The sequence below is a fragment of the Microplitis mediator genome, chromosome 7 (assembly GCF_029852145.1).
Source record: "Microplitis mediator isolate UGA2020A chromosome 7, iyMicMedi2.1, whole genome shotgun sequence".
Lineage (NCBI taxonomy): Eukaryota > Metazoa > Arthropoda > Insecta > Hymenoptera > Braconidae > Microplitis > Microplitis mediator.
In genome coordinates this window covers 6478784-6502875 of record NC_079975.1, presented here as the reverse complement: position 1 = coordinate 6502875, position 24092 = coordinate 6478784, and the positions used below count along the sequence as shown (strand labels likewise).

At 28.8% G+C, this 24092-nt stretch overlaps 2 protein-coding genes across 4 annotated transcripts; one reads left to right on the top strand and one right to left on the bottom strand.

The window, feature by feature from the left end:
• Positions 1-64: 64 nt before the first annotated feature.
• Positions 65-20599, bottom strand: LOC130672148 (elongation of very long chain fatty acids protein 7-like). Of its 2 annotated transcripts, none has more exons than XM_057476493.1 (4): positions 20430-20599; positions 4193-4278; positions 3833-4104; positions 65-2872 (listed from the first exon to the last, which is right to left on the bottom strand). In XM_057476493.1, the coding sequence occupies exons 2-4, from the start codon at positions 4239-4241 to the stop codon at positions 2354-2356; spliced, it is 840 nt and encodes a 279-aa protein (XP_057332476.1). In that variant the 5' UTR covers positions 4242-4278; positions 20430-20599; the 3' UTR covers positions 65-2353. The 2 variants fall into 2 exon arrangements, with proteins under 2 accessions (XP_057332476.1, XP_057332475.1); XM_057476492.1 differs by lacking the exon at positions 20430-20599 and adding an exon at positions 13591-13861.
• On the top strand, positions 17162-22498 carry LOC130672147 (DNA fragmentation factor subunit beta). Of its 2 annotated transcripts, none has more exons than XM_057476491.1 (8): positions 17162-17597; positions 17712-17801; positions 18228-18425; positions 18514-18615; positions 19765-19894; positions 21123-21334; positions 21421-22007; positions 22230-22498. In XM_057476491.1, the coding sequence occupies exons 3-8, from the start codon at positions 18372-18374 to the stop codon at positions 22387-22389; spliced, it is 1245 nt and encodes a 414-aa protein (XP_057332474.1). In that variant the 5' UTR covers positions 17162-17597; positions 17712-17801; positions 18228-18371; the 3' UTR covers positions 22390-22498. The 2 variants fall into 2 exon arrangements, with proteins under 2 accessions (XP_057332474.1, XP_057332473.1); XM_057476490.1 differs by having other exon boundaries at positions 17706-17801.
• Positions 22499-24092: the final 1594 nt, after the last annotated feature.

The following is a 24092-nucleotide window of genomic DNA, read 5'->3' as shown; positions in this document are numbered from 1 at the left end:
AAATTCCCATAGAATCCACTCAAATGCGACAAAAACCGCATAGAAACCAATACATACTATAGGATTCTATGCGGTTTTTGTCGCATTTGAGTGGATTCTATGGGAATTTTTGGATAGGGAGTTAGCTCAGAAAAGGGACTATAGGATTACAAAAACACATCGAAAGAATGTTGAAAATCTTTGAATGGTATATCAATTGGTACGGAATGAGTTAGATTCGAGTTCTGAATAGAAATGGCCAGGGACTTTCTAATTGTTTATAATCAATCCGTGTTAAAAAAAACAATGATTTCAAACTGTTTCTCAGAAACTATACGACCGGGATAATTAAAGTCGACAAAAAAATTGTAAAAGGGTAAGAATCAAATCTATTTTTCTTTTAAGTTATTACCACAAATAGAACGTTAGTTAACTAAATGACTACATTTCCAGTATTAATGAATAGCAAAGCTTACTTGTAACTTCCATAAAATTTTCGGGGGTAAATTATAAATGAATACATTACTGCTAGTTATAAAATTAGAATAGTAAAAAATAAATTGAATTTGTATACCCCTTGTAAAATAAATACGTGCAAGTAATTTAAAAAAATTAATCTTCTTTTAAATGTTAATATAAAAATATTGCTAATTATATTTGAACCGTTAAAAAATTAACTCTTCTAAAAACAAAAAATAAATTAACAAAAAAACTATGATTTTTTTTTTTATACACATTGTCCAAAGATCATGTTCAATAGATGGAGAAATTATTTTTTTTTATCTTGTCAAAATATTAATTTTAATCTGTAATAATTTGTATCAAATGATATAAATAAAGAAATTAATGACATGAATTCTAAAAGATGAGTTTATTCATTAATGCTGTATGAATGAACGATTATTGCTATGTCATACTGACTTTTACGTACAATGATACTTATAATTATAAATTTAAGTTAATTATATGTTGGAAATTGCACCGAAAACTGATTCATTTCATTTCACCTTGAAATAACTTATGGTAATAACAAATTATTTTTACCGTTGTGACTATACGGAAAAAAATGAACTATAATCATGTAAGGCAAGTATGCGCACACTTGCCCAACATGACTCTATAAATTAAGAAACGACAAGTAATGTCATAATAAAGTGATCAGTAAATACTATCATTCTAAATATTAATTCTTTAATTTATAATTAAAACGTGAATAATTATTTGATAAGTATTAAAATTTATTGTCTATGCAAGAAAAATTGATATTTGAACTTTAAAAATCGTAACTGATACTTAACAAATTTATGACATGTATTATAAAATATATTGTTTGGAATGTTAAAATTCCCTATATTCACACTCAGGTTCCGGCCCAAGTCAAAAAACAAATTCGGATTTACGTCTCAAAGTTCTCAATGAAGTTTTTGAGGATCAATTTAGAATTTGGAGATCGACAACAGTATAGAAAGCTATCCTAGTTTAGTCCTCAAAGTAGCAGTTACGACCAATTTTACCACTTTGAGAACTGGAATAACATAATCTAGATTAGAGCCTCAAAATACTCAAAACGTACAGAAATCATTTTATCCCCATTTGAACATCAAAAGTCTCATTCGACGTATTCTCTCCTCTCCCTTTTCTATCTAAAATTCTTAAAAGTCCGAAACATAACTTTTCATTCGTTGAGGATTTTGAGGTCTTACTTATAATTCAAAATTTAGACCTCATAGTTCTCATTGAGGATTTTGAGTACTAAAGTAGAGTTACTTTCTGGGCGGCAGATAAAACATCAAAGGAATTGAGGCTTTTGAGGATTGAACGAGAATTTGTGTTTCGACTCGGGGGGTTATAATTTCAAACACTAATTTTTAAAGTTTATTTTTTTCTGTGTATGAAAACCTTAAATGAATACTAATTCCTAAAAGAAAGTTGAGAGATTTTTCATCTGAAAATCTAGACATATTACATATAAAATTATAAATTTTAATGACTTAATTTTAATATAAGGAACAGTCAATTCGGGTAACTTTCTTTCGTCAGGATAACAATGTTGGTCCTAAAAAATAATATTTAGCCATTACTTAAATACTATTTTTTCTAACGGTTTAACCAATAGTCAGTTTAGTATCCTGTTATCTACATTTCATGGTGAAACAAAGTCAAATATACACTTTACAAGAAGTTTAAATTGCCCTGATTAGGCCAAAGTTACCGAGGTTGCCTGTATCTCATTAATTGAATTTTAATAATTAAACTATTTCTTAACCATACATAGTAAAATGTAGAAAAATTTTCGAAATTTCACTACATCCGAGCGTGAGGTCACGCTTTATTATTGAGATATGCAGTATTGTATAATTCAGTGATTTTCTGATCAGTCGATTTTTTCATTAGTAGTAGATGGAGTTTGAATCGATTTACTATTTTGAACTTTGCGCGATGTCGGCGATAAATAATTTTTCACATAGAATGAACCAAACAAATAAATGAAAAACCCTGCATTGAAGCACAACAATCCAGCAAGTGATTTGGGGAAGTCACAGTCTAACCAAAAATGCTGAATATTATGCATGAATATAATACAAAATTGAATAAGTTGTAATCTCGTCAGATATTTTTTCCACCAAAGATATTTCTCCATGTGTGGGCCAAACGCAGATAACATGTAGTATGCATACATAATAATATGAATAAATGAGTTAATGAGACCAAGAAGAGTTACATGACCTCCTGGGAAAAATCTGACTCCAATCCAAGCTGTAACAGTCATAATAGCATGATGCCATACGTGAAGAAATGATATTTGTCGTTGCTTCTTTCGAAGAACAAAAAATACTGTGTCCGAGAGTTCGATCAGCTTACAAATGTAATACAGCCAAACAGCTCGAGCCATCTGAAAATGAATTTGGAATTTTACTTTGTAAATTTCATAGTTATCATTGAGGCAGTATTCTACTTGAGCGCTCGAAAAAAAGGCTATTTTTATGAATTTTTAATGAAATTATGAATAGGTGACCGACCTAATGAACTTTGAAAATTGAACTTTACCAATTTGAACTTTGGTAAGTTTGAAATTTGGTAAATTTTAACTTTGGTAAGTTTGAACTTTGGTAAACTTGAACTTTGGCAATTTGAACTTTGGTAAACTTGAACTTTGGCAATTTGAACTTTGGTAAGTTTGAACTTTGGTAAATTTGAACTTTGGCAACTTGAATTTTGGTAAGTTTAAACTTTGGTAAATTTACACTTTGGCAACTTGAACTTTGGTAAATTTGAACTTTTATGAATTATGAAAGAAAAATATTTTTGATGAAAGAAATACTAAATTATTCAGAGTTCAAATTTACCAAAGTTCAAATCGCCAAAGTTCAAATTTACAAAAGTTCAAATTGCCAAAGTTCAAATTTCCAAGTTCAAAGTGTAAAAGTTCAAATTTTCGAAGTTCATTAGGTATGGAACCTATATATTTAAAGCAACTTTTTTTTTCTCTGCCATTTTGTTATTTTTGCATGAACATTAAAAATCGTAGTCCAGCCGATTGCTAATGATATATTGATTTTAAAAATTCAAAAATTTTCTGTTTCAGATTGTCCATTTTTGAAATTTTAACACCAAGCGCAGACCCACCTACTAATCGAGACATTGTATTCGAATGATGTTTTTGTATGTTAAAAGTGTATAAAATATATAATAAATTTTTTTAAATGTATTTCAATAGTGTATTTGATTATCCTAACAAACCCTCCATGTATATCTTTTTTCATAATCTCATTAAAAATTCATAAAAAATAGCCTTTTTTTTTGAGCGCTTAAAGTAAAATACTGTCTTAAGTGAAAAAATAGTATTCGTTACCCTCAGAGCTTTAGGGTTCATTGATCTGTCGACTGATTGGCAGCCAAAACCATAGTCGTTCCACCAACCATTTACTAGGCCTTCATGGACTAATACACAGCTTAGAATCACTTGGATAAAATTATAAACGATTAATATATTTTTTAGAGAGTATGGTTTTTTATCTCTCATATATCTTGGACCGGCTGATGTGCTAAAGTAAACATAAGTTACAACAATCATCAATAACGGTCCTGGTCCGGTAACAAGAAACCAATCACTAGTTCTGTGATCTGGAAAAATAAATTATTTGTAAATCAAATTTTCATAACAACATTTCAAGATAAATTTTAGTGTAAAAAGTTTAATGCATGTAATTACCAATTTTATTTTGCATGAGATCGCGATACCACTCAATAATACCAGGCATATTGTATAGATTCTTCGGTAACTGCTAATAGTCAAATCTGTAAACAAAGTATATAAAATTAGATTAAATATCAGGTATAAATAGATCTAGTTTTATCTGACCATCAAATCATATCTGGCTGGATATAATTTTTAGGCCTTAGTAAAAAACGTTTAGCGCTGCCCAGATCAAATTTAGATCTAAACTGGCCAAATGTTAAGTATAAGTAGATATGGGTAGATCTGATCTATCCAGATCTAACTAGATCTAGCGAATTATAATTTGTTGGTGTGATCTATGCTGAAGAAAAGTTGAGATATAATCAGATCGAATTTCATGTTTGAATAGATAGAGATAAATTGAATTCGATCTGCTTAGTTTTATTGATATTCAGCGGGAGATAATCATTTGATAGGATTTACATAGTACTAGATCTAAATAGATAGCATCGTATCTGATGACATATCGCGTCACTAATTCCACAAAGACTTATATTATATATTTTTATAAGCCCTTTTGGCTTTAGTCATTAAGTTTAAACTCAAAAGTGCGTATAATGTTTTTTTCAACTACTAATCATGTTGTCAACTTATTCTAAAGCTGAAAAATTTTTTTTCTTCAATTTTTAGCCATAAAATAAGTCTACAAAACAATTGGCATTAAAAACAAAAATTACACGGCTTTTTGGCTGTAAAGCGTTTCCTAAAGACCCAAGGGCGTGTAAAAATATAAGTCCTTTTAGAATCAGTAACGCGATATCTGATCAAGCTTTATCTAGCGTAATATGATTTTCTAATTATGAAATCATGCTGTCTGGATTTAACCAAATTGAATTTGATGTTACCATAATTACTTCTGATTCGATTTATTCAAATTGAATAAAAATTAAACTCAGTAATTTTATATTTCCATTGCGACATTTATTTAGCTATACAATAAAATAAAAATGTTTAATGCTTATAAAAAGTTAAATATTCTCAATTTCTTATTTTACTTAAAAATAAATTAGTTTAGACAAGTCATTTGTTCGCAAAGTAGTGATAAAAATGAAAAATAAATTTTCTTTTAACTATTCCGAAAACTGTATTTTTTCATCGAGAGGTCGCAAAGAGACTAGTTCATTCAAATACTGTGGTGATAAATGGCTCCTCAATTAGTTCCCGATAAGACCAGCGAGCGACAATATCCGTTCACAAGAATCTGACGCAGCGACGACGGGTAAAAATGATTCCGCAACGTTCCATAGGTATGTATATTTTATAGATTCCAAAACCAGTAAGTTATCTGCCAGGTATAAAGTCAGCTAAATATTTCTTCTTCCTGGCACTGATAGCCAAGTTGGAGAGAAACTGACGTGAAACTACAGCCGCAACTGGACACCACGTTACCCGCAAAAGTTGATACTTCCAAAGTTGATCGACACTTTCTGAGAAAGTTGGTGGCAAAAGTTGGAAATTCAATAAGTTGACAGTAAGTTGCCTCCCATTTTCTCAAGAAACCTGCAGTCCAGTTGCGGCTCCATACTGGCGTCAACTTTCTCAGAAAGTGGCGGTAACTTGTAGCCAAAAGTTGCAAATGCTAAAGTTGTCGACAGCTTGTCGTCAAGTTGGTCGCAAACTAATGAATACCAACCTTTGTACGAGAAACCCTGGTTATCAGGGAGATGAGTTTGGGACTAGATGAATAAGATTGCCCTATTTGTATAGAAGTAAACTCTGTTGTTGCTCTTTCACTTTGTTGAAAAAACATAGCTATTTTTTTTACTTTCGATAAGAGCTCTCGCAGAGTAGATTGTTTTATATTACAATCTACATTTCTAGCATCTCAATCACTACCCTAATAGCCACTTTAGCTTGAAATTTACAGTAATTTAATAATTGAAATTACTGAAATTTGCTGCTCGAATTTGCCAACAATTTAACGTCAACTTCGGGCTTTTCCGTTTTTGACAACAATTTGTTTACAACTTTTAAAGTGAATTTGCATTCTAATTTGAGTAGTAAATTCACGTCAAATTGTATAGCAAGTTGTATATAAATTGTCGTGAAAAACGGAAAAGCCCAAAGTTGACGAACATTTGACGAAAAATTCAAGGAAATTTTTGTAAAGTAATCTTTTACTAAGCAAACTGTGCTATTAGGGTAGTATGGGTTTCATCAACAGGCGGTTCAATTAATCTACTATCAGACTCTGATGGCATTGTAGTAATATTAATTCCAATTAGTCGCTGTCCTATGTTGTTAATCACATGCCTAAAACATGAAATACGTGTTTCTTCGCTAAATTCTTTCTTGAAAACGTCTTTTATATTAGATCCTCCATCAAAAACAGTAGCGGTGATTTCATTGTTTTCAAGATTCCATTATGTAAATATATGTCTCACAATTTACTGCATAAATTTTCGATTGTTTTTCTTTCATTAATGATAAGCTCCAAGTTCCACAGTTTTCATCTGGGCCCCTAATAAAAATAATCATTATTTTACTAATAAATATCTTGTTAACTAATTAGCGATATTGATAAGAGTTTATTTAGCTATTTACCTTCTAAATAATCAGCTCTCAACCCAATGTATGTTAATGAGTGCGAAGATCTGTAATAACACATACTGCTTTCGCTTGTTGAAGTTTAGCTTTAACTTTGCTTTTTAGTTCCAGATGTTTACGAGTCATAGCAGCGGACGACGTTGGTTCAGAGAGCAAATGGCACAGAAAAAATAGAGATGATTGTTGATACAACGATCCATAGGACCATTGAAGGTTGAAACCGTTGAAACAGACTCAGTCACAGGTTCAAGTTGAGTAATGGGTTGAAGTGGATGAATAATCTATTGTTCAGAACTCATATTTGCATGAATTTTATTAAATTAATAAATATGCATATAAATAGTTACTTTCTTTATTAATTAAGCCGAAGATCTAATTCATTTTCTCCATTTGTTGCTGTATCTTCAATTGATCTTAAAATTTTACGACAATGATTTTCTTCTTTTATAGAAAAATCAGTTTTATTAATAGAATTTAAATGACTCGTCGTCGTAGACGTACTTTTATTAAATTGAAACACTTTTCGCACACATTACATTTTACTTTAGCACCCTTATCAATTTTAGTACAATAAATCGATATCGCACTCCGTGTCATGATGAAATGATGTTGATTAATAATATCACTTATATTTTTATGTATACTCGTCGTAAATCTGTGTTCTGTTTTAAAATGGCGGTTATCAATAATAGGCTGTACGGTTTTAATTTTTTTCGTTGACGACATCTCTTGAACGAATAATCCCATTTTGATGATTGATGCGTCATTTTATGCAGTTTTTGGCATTTCAAAGCAGATAAGATTTCTGAATTAATCCATAGTTTGTTAAAAGTTAACCGAATAAATCGGGCTAGCATGTTTAAAAGGAATTTATTTACGTCTATAAACGATGGACTGTTCACAAAGAAATAAATTTTAATTAAAATTATTATTATAAGCTATAAATAACAACTATTGAAAGAGTTTAGGTGATAAATAAGTTTTTCTAATAATTAAAATTTGACGGCTGTCAGATCGGATCCGATTACAGTATACACAGAAAAAAAGGATTTCTTGGCACAAGAATTTTTTACTCGCCCCAGGAAAATTTTTGTATTATGAATTGAAAACAGAAATTTTCTTACTGCGAGAATTAATTTTCTCAGAGCAAGAAAAAAACTTTTTGAGTCAATAAATTTTTTCTCGTCCTAATAAAATTTTTGTGTTCAATTTCTAATACAAAAAAATTCTTGCGCCCAGAAATTCTTTTTTTCTGTGTAGAGACACGTTATTAAAAAAAAAACGGTGTACATTTTTGTCTCTGCATTTTGTTTCCACTATAGTAGATCCAAGGAAAGTTTGACTAGTAAAATTGTAAAATTCACTGAATACATAGTGCATAAAAGTTTTACTAATTTCATGTTTGACAACTTCCTTACTTTATTAGTGAAAATCATTAATTTACTAAGGGAACTTATAACATCAATATTAATAGTGGAATTTGACTAGTGAAATTGTGAAATCCACAAATTAAGAAATGCATAACAGCTTTACTTGTGGAAATTATGAAAATATCGCTAGATTATTAGAGAAAATCATTAATTTGTTAGTGAAAATTATAGATCTAAATTTATTAGTGAAGATTCACTAATTTGTTGTTGAAATACACTGATTATGAAGTGAATACTGCTTCACTAACGTAATTAATGAAATTTTCACTAATTCATGTTTAGAGAGTAGTCAACTTGCCAGATTTCATTCGCTGTGTTTGAAAATATTATAAAGTACAAATTACTTCTTATTCCAAAAAAAAAAATGGTGTTCTTTTTTACATTCGTATTTTTATTTTCGGTGACCAATTTGACCCAATTATGGTTAAGTAGCATATGAATAAAATATTCTAATTATAATTGGTGATTTTACTCGATGTTTTGACCTGGGGTACAACATATCGTAGGTCTTTAAGACTATAGTATACTTTTTTAAGTTTTGATTAAAAGTGTAATATAAATTGATTTTATTTTTTCCTTATCAAAAAAATCCATGTGGGATTGCATGAGAACCCATAGGGATCCATATAAAAATGTATGAATTTATGTAAGAATCGATAGGAATTCCCGAGTCAAAATATTAGACGTAAGTTGAACGTTCTTAACGTTTTGAAAGTAAATTGAACGATTTTTTGTATTTTGGTTCATAAAAAATTGGTAATTTCATGAGTTATGATTTTAGTTTAATGATAACATCAATTAATTTATTTCAACAGAAGTATGAAACTGAAAAAAATTTTTTTCAAAATACGAATTCTTTATTTAAGAGCCAGAAAAGCAGACGACAAAATTTTAGGGAATTGACGTGATTATAATCCAGGAGTACAAAATCGATGAAAAAAATTTTTTGGTATGCTTATGTTTTCTTATTGGAAGTATAAATAGGTTTTAGTTTTATGATAAATATGTTTTCAATTTATGATACTCCAATCTACGTTCAAAACTTTAAAAACGCTCAATTTACGTTTAAAACGTTAAGAACGTTCAATTTACGTCTAATATTTCGACTCGGGTTAATATAGGAGTGTATGAATTTATATAAGAATCCATGTAGGACACCATGAGTATCTGGATTCCCATATGGGAAATTCACATTGAAAACTGCGGGTACTTAAATTCTCATATGGATTTTTTTGATAGGGTCATTCAAAGAAAACTAGTCATACAAATCACATCTATATATATTTAAGCTTCAATCCCAAATTCTATCGGCAAACAATGACACGGTAGAGATCAACATATCTTTTAATTGGTTCTTTCATCGATAAAAATTATTTCTATGCACTATAATTTCAAACAGCATCAATACTTCAGAAATCTGACGATTATTATTATGCTTATCTTTTCCTTATAAATCTGTACATTCTGCCAGCTGAAATAGATAATTTTCTCTTTTACATTGTAATCATAGAATGAATTATTCTTAATGACAATAATTGCTTCTCAACCTGTACGGAAAGCAATTTTGATTTGCGTAACCTTGGAGAGAAAAATTTTTCTCTCTTCTCTTATATCATAAGATTTATTTTATTTTATTCCACAGAAAATAAAATAAATGATATTCTTTATTGGTGTGATAATTTAAAAAAAATTTAAACTTTGATTATTGGTATTCAAGAGTTAGAAATCAAAACGATTTATTCAGTATCGTGTATAGGTGTTTGATTGATCGTTTTATTTCGCACTTAATTAGTGATATTATTTTTTTTTCCACAATAACATAATTATAATAGTATCTCTGCCCGTGATTTCTAGGGGTCTGAAGACTATGAAGGACATTGATATTAAGAGAACGTAAATCAAGGTAAACAGGATTGCAGCAGTGTACTTTTTATATCACAAAGTTTTTTATTTACTTATTCGGCTTGTTTTTGACGGTTGAATAATAAAAACTCCAAAAGAAAAAATGATCATTTTATCTAATGATCTTTGTATTCCATATTTTATGCATCCCTGAATACTTTTTTTATCGTTAACAAAATCTTTACAATAAACTACTTGTTAAATTGCTTTTTGTTTATTATTTCATCGATCAGAGTAATAAAACAACGTTTTGATAGCTGATGTCTTATCTTTATGATTGCTAAATAAGTAAGAAAAAGCTGGACTCTCATACTATTCTTGTAGATAGACAATCTTTTGTGTAAGATCAAAGCCCTCGAGGAGGAAAAATCTAAACCGGTCTTTTCAAAATATTGAAAAAAGAACATGTTTAGTATTGTTAAGTGATGCCATTATGGATAAATGCATCATATGAGTAAATATATTCTCTTTTGCGCATACTATGATATAAATATATAGTATTGCATTATTTTTAGAAGCCATTATCTTTACTATCGATCATTAGGATTCTCATTCAATTTCCACGTGTTTTACTTGACGATTTTATAGTTTGTGGCAATCGCGCATGCACTTCGCTAACTCGATTTTGAACTGTTCAACCTCGAAACAAGTTCCTGATGATTGTGAATAGTTGACTTTGATTATACTGTTACCTCGACAAAGACCGTCAAGAAGTCGATACAACTAATATAGTCTCTATTGACACTTTTATATAAATAATTAACGTTTTAATTATATTGAATATTACGTATTAGTCATAATATGTTTAATTAAATGTATATATACATATACATATACACAACCGTTTAACAGTATTTGGCCACCTGCATTTTTCATTATATTACAAACAATACATTTATTAAAACAATTTTATTAGGTTCCAAAGTTTGTATCTGACCGGAAAATACGTATTGTTATACGTCTAATAATTTGTTAATGAATAATTAAAATTACTATGAAGTATGAAGTCGTTCCATTTATTCAAACTTTTTCAAAATACCTTTTTGTAAGAGGCCAAATACTTTTGAACAGTAGCGTAACACAGTAAAAAATATTTGGTATTTGTGTAAAGAAAAAAGTCTGTGTAAAAAATTTCGTGTTAAATATTTAACATTTTTTGTGTGTTAATTTAACATTACATTTGTGTTGTTTGATCAGTTCATTTTTAACACAAAAAATTCTGATTATAACCAAAGTAACATTTACTCAGTATTACTGTTGAAAAAAGTGTTAACACTTTTGAAATGTAACTTTAACATAGAGCGAGTGTTAATTCATTAAATTAACATAACGATTGTGTTGAATTTACCTTGGTCACTTTTTAAGCTTACGTATATTCGTGAATTTTTATAAGTATCAAAATAACACAAATAAAAATGTTAAATTAACACTTTACGCGTGTTGCAGATAATTTGAATGTGTTAAAGTTTTAGAACCGGTAACAAAGAATATTAACATTTTTTTTTTTTTTTTTTTTTTACACAAATGAATACTGTTGAAACAACGTAAAAATTTGTATAAAATGTAGTTTTAACACACAGCCTTGTCTTAATTTTTACAATTTTTTTTTACTACACGGAAAGAAAATTATGGGAACTTTTGCCATGCATTATGGGGATAGTTCCCACAATAGTATGGGAATAGTTCCCATATCATTATGGGAACCATTACCATAATGCTATGGGAATGGTTCCTATACCAATATGGGAACCATTCCCATAATATTATGGGAATAATTCCCATACTATTGTATTCCTATAATATTATGGGAATGGTTCCTATAATTTTTGGGAATGATTCCTATAAAATATAGAGTTCATTCCTATATATTATGGGAATGATTCTCACAATATTATAAGAACCATTCTTATTATTATAGGAACCATTCCTATAATTATAAGAACCGTTCTTATAATGTTATTGGTAGAATTTCCATAATTATAGGAACTGTTCCTGTATCTATGGGAATACTACCATTAGCATTATAGGAATGGTTCCTATAATTTATGGTGATAATTCCTATGTTGGTATAGGAAATAATTTTATAGAATTATGGGAACCATTTCCATAATTTTTTTTAGGTGTATGTATATAAATATTTGTATACATTTTTCTATAACAACTATAGTTTTTAATAATTTATAAAAAAAGTTTTGTCATCAACTTTAATTGTTACAATAAATAAGCAGAAATCATATTGAAAAATTACTTTTCCTTTGCTGTGGTTAATCATCGACGAAGGATATTACAAAATTCAAGTGAAACAACAGTTTAGTAATAATGATAATATTCATTGAATGTAATGTTACTGCGTATTCATTTGTTAAGACCTAAGATTAGTAACGGCGTACGATCTCAGCTATAGTTATCATCAAAAAGTGGGAGGTATAGAAACTTTAGAGTCAGTGTATTAGATAGTATATTTAAGAAAATTGGTATTATCAGGAAAAAAAAATAAATATTCTATATGATCCTGAAGTTAGCAGACAATTAGTAATTTTTGGATTTTTTTTTTCACCAAATGAATTGCAAAAAAAAAAAAAACTAAAAATATGCACAATTTTTTTTTTTTTTCAAATTTACGGTCTAAAAGAAAATCCAAAAATTATTAGACGTCTGCTAGCTTCAGTATCATATATTTTATGTGTTACATTAGAAAATGAAATCAATATAATCCTTATGGAAGAGATAAATTTTTTGTTTTCACAATTTTTAATTAAAATTAATAGGTACATTTGGGTTTTTCACATAATAGATAAGTAATGATATGTTTTGTCCACCTGTAAGAGTATAAACTGTTATAGTCACAAAAAATATTTCATCGTAATTATCGATCTCAGAAAATTATAGTGAATTGATTAGATCATTTAATTCTTGCAATTACCAGAACATTAAAACTGCAAAAAAACTGATACACTGTCATGTAGAAGTAGTAGAAATTTTGATGGAAAAGTTTTTTATTTTATTTAATCATTGGTAATCTGTCGGCACTATATTATATATTTACAATCGGATTGAATAACATAATTTTATAGCAATAAAAACTACTAATACTTGCGCGAGTTTACGATCACACAAATCGAGTTTTTAATGAATAATGGAAATATAAATATAATGATGAAGTAGTTTGAAATTACGTCTTAAGATACGTCTACACTATGTACGAATCAAACCGCATGATAAAAAATGTGCGAAGAATTGAGTAGATTAAGTGTCAGTGAAAAAAATTAAAAATAAAACTATTATCTCAACAATATATGAAATATATGTAAAAATCAAATTACTTGCATTGAAATTATTTTTAAAATAATTATACACTGTCATAATTAATTACGACAAAAAAACTATATTACAAAAACGTTTTATACTTTAGTTACATAAACTATCATAAAAAATATCATATTTTTCAAAAGAATATCGAACTCGTTTAAAAAAATATGAAGATTTACTGACCTTAGTTTTTGGTTCTCTATTTAATAATTTAGGAATCAAAGACAAGTATGTTAAATTTAAAAACAATAAAATTTAAAAACAATTCGGAATATCCGAAAAATATAAATTCCGACCGTTACAATCACCCTCACAATTTAAACTTTACTCGACGGTAAACGACTGGACCACTGACTAACAGAGTAGTGTGCCACTCTCGAAGTCGACTTGACAACCTCGGGGAATCCTTGTGGGTGCCACCGTCAAAGAGAACCTTGGTCAAGCGACGGTAACACGAGGCGATGATCTTCTATTTGAGCGTCCCCACCCCCTTACAGTTTTTTCGTAAATATGGTGCTGATAGAGCATCGATTGCAATAGGAGATCCGTACATTTCCTACTCCTACTTATTGATTGTTGAATCAACGTTATACTCACATTTAAATTTTTTATAGATATCTATACACTGACGATAGAACAGTTACTTAATAAAAAAACTGATGAATGGAAATGAAAATATAATTTTTTGCTGCGTTAAGAGATAGTAAAAACGAATTATCAGTTGCCAAAGGATAAAAGTATGTTATTCATTAATTGGGTGTTGTTTTGTTGTAAGTTTTCATATATATGTATATATATATATTTTTTTTTTTAACGTAGTCGTTATTCATATGGTAACGGGCATCGATTTAACTTTCAAGTGCTAGAGTATTGAGTAATTTCTTTCACGAAAATTGAATTTTTTTGCAGACTTACATATCTACAAATTATTCATATTTCTCAATGTTTAATTAACATCTTTTATGAAATCAAGTTTTGGCTGAACCAATGTGACATCATTTCGAATAACAGATTCTGGCAATCAATAGAATTTAAAAATCTTGATAATATTTATATCATAAACTTTTTTAATAAAATACTTAATGATCAATTCAGTTTTTACTCTATTGAAAAACGCAATGTTTATTGAAATTCATTACAATAATTATATTTTATGATACATTTATAAATTGAAATTCGTCCAATAAAAATAGTGGCCTAGTTATAATAACATAATAAGATTAGTTACTAAAAATATCCTAATCCTTTTAAAATTTCAATTAAAAATATCCATTAATTACAAGATCGTAATTTTTACGCTCTTTTAAATTTCTTTATTACCTCGTTAGAAATTTTTAATCATAATATGAATAAAAAGTGAATTCAAAATCAAGTCTTAATATTAATATTTGAAGGTCGCTCAGGAACGTGAAAAATTTTGAACTTAAAAATTTTCTAAATTCTCGAGCGACCTTTAAAAATTCATATTTTTAGTTGCAATTTTGAGGGACAATAATTTTTGGTGAAAAAAATTTTAAAAAAATAAAAAATCTAAAAAATTTTTGAATCGTGCTGATTTTTGGAGAGGGTTTTTAAATAATTGAAAACTTACATCTTTTTATACAAGATCGAAAAAAAAATAGTTGGTTTTTTTGCGCCACCTTAATATATATAGTAAGCGTTCTATTCGTATTATCACAAAGTTAGTCTAAAAAGTTGAATTAGCTACTGTACTTTGAATATTGTCTTTACTCGTGATAAATATGGGCCTTAAAAACTGCAAATTTTTCAGCTATTGAATGAAAAAAAAAAGAACATTTATGACGTGATCAGTTGTTTAAATTGATAAAAATATGGAAATATTGACCTCAAAATACATTACAGTGCATGAACAAGAGGTTAATTATCGAGCATCGAGTACATTGATCACACATAAATTCAACAATTATTTATGCATACAATATTAACGAATGTTTATTTATATTTAAATATAATTTCCGTAATATTTTAGTATCAGAAACCTTGGTCAACTTCCATAACATTTAACTAATTTCTGTTGATTTCTTTGAAAATATTCTGTAATAATTCATATGATGGATACATAAACGTTTTTAATATTGCCAAATATTAATAAGATATTAATGCACTAAAGATTTCATGCGATTCATTGTTTAAAGGTTCAGTCAATAGTAGTAATACCTTAGCCGCTTCGCTGGGCAACAGTGAAATATTAAGCGCTATATCTTTTTAGTATAATTTCATAAAAATCTAACTATTGCATTTGTCTAGATAGTGGAATTTTTATGGAATTTAGGCATAGTATGTCATAATTAGGTAAGTAGGTTCCGAAAATGGTGGCGGTTTATAAGTTAACACATGTACGTATATGTGTTAGATAGAGCCGAAAAAAAAAACAATTATTTGTTTTTTTCATAAATGGTCTTACAATTTTAGTGAATACCAAAATAAAGCCCACGCACGGAAAGAGAATTATGGAAATGGTTCCCATAATTCTATAATTTTTTTTCCTATACCAACATAGGAACTATGACCATAAATTATGGGAGCAGTTCCTATAATTATAGGAATATGTCCCATAATAATAGGAACAGTTCCTATAATTATGGGAATGCTATCCATAACATTATAGGAATGGTTCCTATAATTTATTGGGATTGTTCCTATAATTTATAGGAATTCTTCCTATAATATTATGGAAATCATTCCCATAATATATAGGAATGAGCCTTATATTTCATAGGAATTATTCCCATAAATTATAGGAACCATTCCCATAATATTATGGTTCCCATACTATCATGAAAAAATTAATTTCAAAAGAAGTGTGGTAATTACTTCTACAATACACAGAAATATTATTAAATATAAAAACAAAAATTCATACATTGAAAAAAAAATTCATATTTGGGCAAAAACATTAAAATTTTTAATAAAAAATTTTTTTTTTAACAAATTTAGCCTCGAAGAAGTTTCATTAAAATCTCTCCATATCATGAGAGAAATTTCTACACTATTTTGCAAAAAAAAATTTTTATGGTATTATGGGAACTATTCCCATATATTATGGGAACCATCCCTATAATAGTATGGGCACACTTCCTATACCATTATGGGAACTATTTCCATAATGCGTAGCAAAAGTTCCCATAATTTTAATTCCGTGTGGTAAAATTTGAGATTTTAGAATTAATATCACAATAAGTTATAGAACATTTTTTATTCATTATATTTCCCATGACTTTTCTAAAACTTTTCAGAATTCCTGGAAGCTCTTCAGTTCTTTATCTTAAGAAGAAATTAATTAAAATAAGCCAGAATACGATTTCTTGGTACGAATTGAAATTTAAATGAAAATAACTAACGTACTTTAAAAAATTTCGAATACTTAGTTATCAATAATTTGTCCATTATTCCCAAAGTAGAGATATCTTTGAGTCCATTTGAAGCTGAGTTAAAATAAATTTGAGTAGAGTTGAGGCTGAGTAAAGAAGTAAATTAGTAGAGTTATAACTATTTTTCGTGAGTAAAGATGTTGTGAATAGACATGTAACACTGCCATTTATTTATATAAATTTTCTCTTTTTACTTTTTTTCTCGCACTGAAGCCATTTCAACACTCCCGCGCGAATCAGCTCCGCGGTTGGTATCTCACCTGCAAAACCGCAGTTCCATTCAATTCCGCGAGGTGGAGGCATGACAAGTCAGCATAAACTGCATAAATTTTTTTAACCCTATCATCAGTGTAGTTCAGTTCGAGAACCAGCAGAAGGAAAGGAAAAGTTAACACGCTGAGTAGTCATGATAAAGTCTCAGCTTTCAGCAGAATCAGTAGAGTTAGACGATAAATATTAAAAATAAATTTATTAATTGAGTTATACACAAAATTAATTTTGTATTTTTAATTGACGATAATTAATTAAATATTATTTTTACGACTGGAGCAATTTTTGATTCTGAAAGAGCATTTAGAGAGCAATTTTTTGGTATATCGATAATTTTCAAAAATCAAACTTCCGCGCTAACTTAGTAGTAGTGAGATAGACTTTTGGACGCTTGTTTCCTTGTTAGAAGTCGTTTTTTTACTGAATGGTGGGAGTATAGGAATTGAATAGTAACACAAAGCAACCAAAGAGAACATTGTCCATGATATTGTAGTTTACACAACCACTGTTGTTGCTTATGGATAGCGGGTAAAAATCATTGTTATGAATTTTTAGCAATAATTGTTAACAAACATTAAATAATAATAACAATATTGAGTCCGATTACTTATGAGTTATTTACGGCAATAATTTAAGTTTCAGGTTAAAAGAGGTTTTATTCCATTGCTTTGTTATGTATCATAATTGATCACTGCTAAAAAACTATATCAACAGCTCACTGCCTATTATAAGGTTAAATGATTTTTTTAAAAATAATGATCTTTTGATCTATTATTATTGATATAGTTTGTTGTAATAATAATTTAATAAATACATGCCAGGACTGGTTGGTGGTTGGGAAAGTGGAAAAATACGCATATTTAAAAATATAACAATATTTTTTTTTAATGATCCTGAAATTGACAGACGATCAAAAATTTTTGGATTTTTATTTAAACAAACTAATGACATAAAAAAAAAAAACTAAAAATATGCACATTTAGAAAATTAAAAAAACTATAGGTGCAATTTTTTCGAAAAAAATTTTTTTTTTAATTTATCGTTGAGAAAAACAATCCAAAAATTATTAGACGTCAGCTAACTTCAGTATCATTTTTTTTACATACTTTAATTATTTTTGAAATTTAAAAAATTAATTCCTTTTCTCTTTTTCTACAGAGATGTGTTGTTTAGATTAGCATAAATAACAAATGTATTTAACGTATAAAAATGATAATAAGAACGAATTCTGATTAATTAATTGGAGAAAATTAATTTACATCAGGCCCCTGCAATACATCAGCAATACAAGTACTAAAAAGAATGTCACTTGGACACTGTTTTGTAAAAATAACGGACTTGCAAGTTGAACACAAGGTAATTAGATAAATAATAAAACTAGATTATATTTCTAGTTTTAAATGAATCTATAATATCAGAAATTTACTGTCATAAAATTTTACAGCTCAAAGGATTTAAAGTTACAGATGCAAATAGAACACGAAAATTTGGAATCGCTTGTCGAAGTTTTCAAGAACTTAAGCAAAAAGCTTGTACAAAGTTTAATGTAAGCAAATTGTGCTATATTTCGTTGTATACGTACATGTATTAGACTGTGTCAGAAAAAAAAGTTATTTTTTTTTTTTTTAAATTAAATACATGTCAAAAAAAATTTTGTAGTCTAATATTATTTTGAAGGATTATAAGCCCAGAGAACATAGATACAATGAACCTGAATTTTTAATTTCAATTACAATTTAATTTTGTAAAAATATAAAAAAAAAAATTTTTTTTTTCTCATTAATTCAATTTTTCTCAACTTTAGAGCTCTGTAACTTTCTTTCTATGAGCTCTATTAAAAAGACTCTAAGGACTATTTTTGTAGATAATTACATTTATTATAAGGACTTTAATTGAGAAATAATAAAAAAATTAAATCCTGCTAGTTAACGAATAAAAAACAAAAAAATTGTATTCATTTTAAAAATTCGATTTTTTTTTTCTAAGTTTCAATCTCTATAACTTTTTTCCTATCAACTTTAACCGTATGACAGAAGAGATTGTTTTCGTAGAGAATTTAATTTCCTACAAAATCTCAGAATTTAAAAATCTGAAAAAAAAATTTTTAACATAGTTATTTATAAAATAGAAAAAAAAATGTTTTTAAATGTATTTTAAATGGGAAAGGAGACCCCCCCCCCGTGCGCAAGCTCAATTTTTGAGATGCAGAGTCAAGATTTTGGGAGGATTTTTTTTTTATTAAAGTAACTTCTGAAATGAATTTTATTAAAAGAAAAAAAAAACTTTTTTCCCTGACACAGTCTAATATGTACATTTGATTATAGACAGATACTCTCTTAAATTTGAAACAGTGAAAATAGTGCATAGTGTATAAAGATACAGAAAAAAACCTGTGTTCGGAATAGCCTACCATGTGGCACGTTATCGTGCCGCACGCTTATCCCTTATTCAATCCTACCTATTTCTGTACACTTAGCCGCGTCGAAAATAGTGAATATTCGCAGTGTAACTGCTGACTCCCGCTAGGTCATTCGTGAATATGTATGGCCAAAAATTTTGTGGAGATGTTGTCATTTACTGATAATAAAAAATTATATATGATCATCCATGAATCATGCATGATTATAAGCACTCATTTTTCATTTAAGTGTAAATTCCATTTATTGACAATAATTTTGAGTATTGATTTACGTAGGTAACTAATGATATAGCAGAGATCAATATGTATCTTGTAGATGGATCATTAATTGATGAAGAATATTTTTATACACTGGATCCTCAAACAACGCTAGTGCTTCAAAAACCTGGTGAAAAATTGCTTTCGGGTAAGTGTACAAAAACTAATGAAATACAAAAAATTTTGAGAAATCCAGGAACTCTTTTCGTTCAATTAGATTATTTTAATTTACCCGAGCACATGGGACCACTCATCAAACTATAATGAAACGGTGTTCAATAGTATCGAGCTAATATAAAAATAGAGTATTCCATAAAGTCGGATTCCATTAACTCGGAGGTAATTTTGAGGTGTCATATACTTAAAATCAATGTTTTTTCAAACGACCAAGTAGATGATTTATGTAGATGACGAATGCACTTGAGTGGGCTATGCCCGTCGCTGTAATTTAATTTAACTATCCGGGATTTTTTCTTTGGTAGCGACAGAAAAATTTAGACGAGCGATTTGAAAGTTGCAGATAACAGTAAAAAATTCGAGGAAAAATTTCTCTTCCTATACTTATTATTTATTGTGGATCTTTTCGAAGATTACGAATCCAAACGTCTTTGATTTTGGCCACGTTGTATTTATTAATAGATCAGTTACAAGAGGAGATGTAATTATAAGTCTCTCACACTTACCTTTTGAAGAAACTTTCTTCTAACACGGCAGGTTTTATCCCTCCAGGACTTAGCAGCTCAATCATCCTTTTCCAGGAGTTGGTTGAATGGGCGTGGTTGGGGTTGTAGAATAAAATCTTGTGTGCTACTTTCAAATGAAACTCACAAGGTTTAAGCTATGATCTTTGCTTTTTTTCTATTTAAACTTTCGATTACAATATAGGAATTCCACTTATTCACTACAATGTTTCACAATTTACAAACTTTTAGATTAATTAATTGGTAAGAATACAATTTTATTATAGAACACGTCCTTGGTGATCCCGAAGGTTTTATTACGCAAAACTAGATCGGATTGGATTACAAATTATATTCATTTCGTATCACTATTCAATCGAACCGAACTGGTTTAAATGATTTTTATAGCGGATTCGACTCGAGATACTTCACTCGTGTTCAAACAAAATTTTTGCGTATGTTTGACTATTTTTAATTGATGTTTTTAATCTAGTTATTGGCTTTTCGACGCCGAGCTTGAATCCCTGCAATAAAATTCACGAAATTAACGATATTCGTTCACGGACCGTAAGCCATAGGTAGAAAAAATTTCAGTCGTTCCTCCGCAGTCACCTCGTTACCCAAAGGGCTAGATTCTAACTAATGAGAAGGTTATTTTTGTACGGACTGTTCGTTATCTACTTGAATTTATTGCAGATGCAGATTTACTTTATGAAACCCTCAAAAAAGTCAATATTGATTACCTTACGGTAGCTGATGAAGCTTCCAAGTTTTTATCAGATAATCTGAAAAAAAAGGTCGCCATGTTGAATAGTATATTAAATAGTGATAACTCTAAAACAATCTTCAGCAGAAGAGAAGATCATCCGGAATGGTTTGAAGGTTCGGAAAGCAATGTCGTAACTAAGGTTTTATTATGAATATTTTTCACTTATATCTTAAAAATTAGTAGAAGAAAATCATATTTGTTTAATGAGTTTTTGTTCCTTTTAAGGAAGCATATATGCATCGCAGATGTCAAGACAGAATACGCGGTTACTTATATAAGACAATTGAACAAATAAAGGCATCTGAAACATGGAAAGTCAACCAAAAAGCAAGATTACGATTGCATTGTATCATTGAATATTTTAAATTACAACTAAAAGAAGATCACTTTTTTGGGTACTATTTTGATCGAAGTCGTAGTTCTAAAAGTAAATTGAACGATGGTTTAGATGCAGCAGATGGAGCTTATGACAAGTGTTATGACCACTGTCCTTGTAAGCTCACAAGATTAGGAATAGAGGAAGAGACCAACGACAAAATAACTTCCGAAGACGAAATTGATGCTAAGAAAGTATCTTCTAATAAGAAACTTGCAATTGAAAAACTGGAAGTTAAAGGGAAAAAAAAGATGCCATATGAAATATTCTTTCGAGGGGAAGATGATCAATTTGCCTTTTGTGATGCAACTGGAGAATTTAAATGTGAAGGTCTTTGGAATGCAGAACATTGTGCTTATGGAGAAAAACATAAAATCAATCCTTATAGATCGCGCGAAGAATTGATTCTTTTTTCGACGTGGAATTTGGATCATAAGTAAGTTATGTACTAATTTAATTGTCTAATGAAATTGTGACCGCCTTTTGTTTTTTACTAACAACTCTAAGCTAACCCGTTACATATCGATTGATATAAGATTCGAGTTTTCAAAATTGTTCCGATTCATTTTTGTGGTCTTATGGACGATTTTCTACCTTTACTAGGCTATTAGTGATATTATAATAACCTGGATTTGAAGATCTGTTTTTTTTTTTCCAGAATTGAAAGATCACGTACGTTAGTGCCGCAGTTAATAAAATCTTCCGAGAGAGATCTCATTAAGAATTCTGATGTTTATGAATATTATCAAAATTTATTTACTAATAAAAATTTAAATCTTGTCCACATTGTATGTCATGATAAGGGATCACACACGTAAACATGATGGAAATACATAAGAAAAAAAAGTTCTATATATATTTATATATACAAACATATGTGATTAAATTAATTGCTAAAATTGCAGCAATATTTTTTAAATACTTCTATTTATTATTCCTGTCCCAATGAAAAAATGGATTAGGACTACGTATATCTATGAAGATTTGCTTAGTTCTACATAGATCGAAGTAGATTAACATAGATGATTATCTTCTTCATATCTAAAGAAGAAAGCATGGCATTCCGGCACCCGTAGCATTGACAAAAACGCGGATTGGGATGTCATCTTTTGCTCTATAGGCGACCATACAATTTATTTTTACATCAGGATCAAAAGTTTGATCTACTCTTTTTTTGATGTTATTAACCAAATGTTAAGACTTCTCTTTCTCTAATAAATTTTTAGAGTCTTAAAATAGGTGCCGCGAATGGTTACCCTGGTGGAAATTTTTCGGACTTTTCTCTGAAAAACTTTGAAAAAGTCTTTAGAACTTTGGAACTGAGTTTTTCAGAAAAAATTTCTACTTGAAGGTTAATGTTGTTGAGATTATTTAATAGTAAAGTTATTTTTATTCAGGTTATTTTGTCGGGATTATTATATCGGGGTAATTTGTTACGGAACCTTAAAATATAATAAGAAGATTTAATATATTTTTATTATATTTAACAAAACGATTCACTCAATGATGACTGTATTAATATAGTATTAAAATTGAATTGTTTTGAATTATTCCTAATCGCTTTGAATATTTTTCTTTAAATCAGGGAAATCTTCAATTATTTTAAGTATTTTTTGAATAATTTAAATCAAAATACTTTTTTCTTATGTAATTGTTACATTCGTTATACATACATGGTTTTATTAATCAATAACTTACTGCATGCTATGATATTTTACTATATATAAAAGTTTATTAAATTTATCAATTCCCTAAATATTCCACAACTGATATTTCTACCCCATTCCTTCCCAGAAAAATTATATAATATCTTATAGATCTCTATAAGTTTTTATTTTTCTGATCTGGCATCCAAAATAGTTATCTGAAAGACATCATATAGTTCTCAGAAACATCTCATAGGCGCCATCTACTCATATCGTTAAAAGCTCTTTGAAAAAAAGCTTATATAAATGAAAAAGCTATTGGTAATGTAAAATTCAGAAACCTTAGAAATTTTACTCAAAACCTCAGTTTTGAATTTTTTCTTTATGTACGTTGTTATAAAACAAATCCCAGCCGATTAAACTTTTCTTCGAATCAAAAGTTAAAACTCCTTTAAAAAACTCTATTTTATGTAATACTATTCGAATGATGTAAAATTTACTATATTTCATAATGAAATACATGATCAAGTTCATCGTAAAAATCATACAATTTCGATAGCGTTTTTACTCTACAATACTACTAAAGTAGCTTTAATCCATATTCTTTAGTAAAGTTCCCGAAATACTTATCTCCGTGTATCCTAGTGGAAATTTTTCGTAATTTTCTCTGCAAAACTCAGTTCTAAAGTTCTAAAAATTTTTTCAGAGTTTTTCAGAGAAAAGTCCGAAAAATTTCCACCAGGGTACACTATAAGACCTATTTTGAGTTTAAAAAGTCGTTCCAATCATTGTTCAAAAATTATTACAACAATAAGATTTATTGTTCCATAACAGCATTAGAATGATATTATCAACTTTAACAGTACACAGAAAAA

Excerpts from the sequence above, each read along its gene's own strand:
- LOC130672147 (XM_057476491.1), top strand. The coding sequence starts at position 18,372 with ATGTCACTTGGACACTGTTTTGTAAAAATAACGGACTTGCAAGTTGAA. Across the intron at positions 18,426-18,513 it reads ACTTGCAAGTTGAACACAAG|CTCAAAGGATTTAAAGTTAC; the intron begins GTAATTAGATAA and ends AAAATTTTACAG. Across the intron at positions 18,616-19,764 it reads AAGCTTGTACAAAGTTTAAT|GTAACTAATGATATAGCAGA; the intron begins GTAAGCAAATTG and ends TGATTTACGTAG.
- LOC130672148 (XM_057476493.1), bottom strand. The coding sequence starts at position 4,241 with ATGCCTGGTATTATTGAGTGGTATCGCGATCTCATGCAAAATAAAATT. Across the intron at positions 4,105-4,192 it reads TCTCATGCAAAATAAAATTG|ATCACAGAACTAGTGATTGG; the intron begins GTAATTACATGC and ends TTATTTTTCCAG. Across the intron at positions 2,873-3,832 it reads TGAACCCTAAAGCTCTGAGG|ATGGCTCGAGCTGTTTGGCT; the intron begins GTAACGAATACT and ends ATTCATTTTCAG.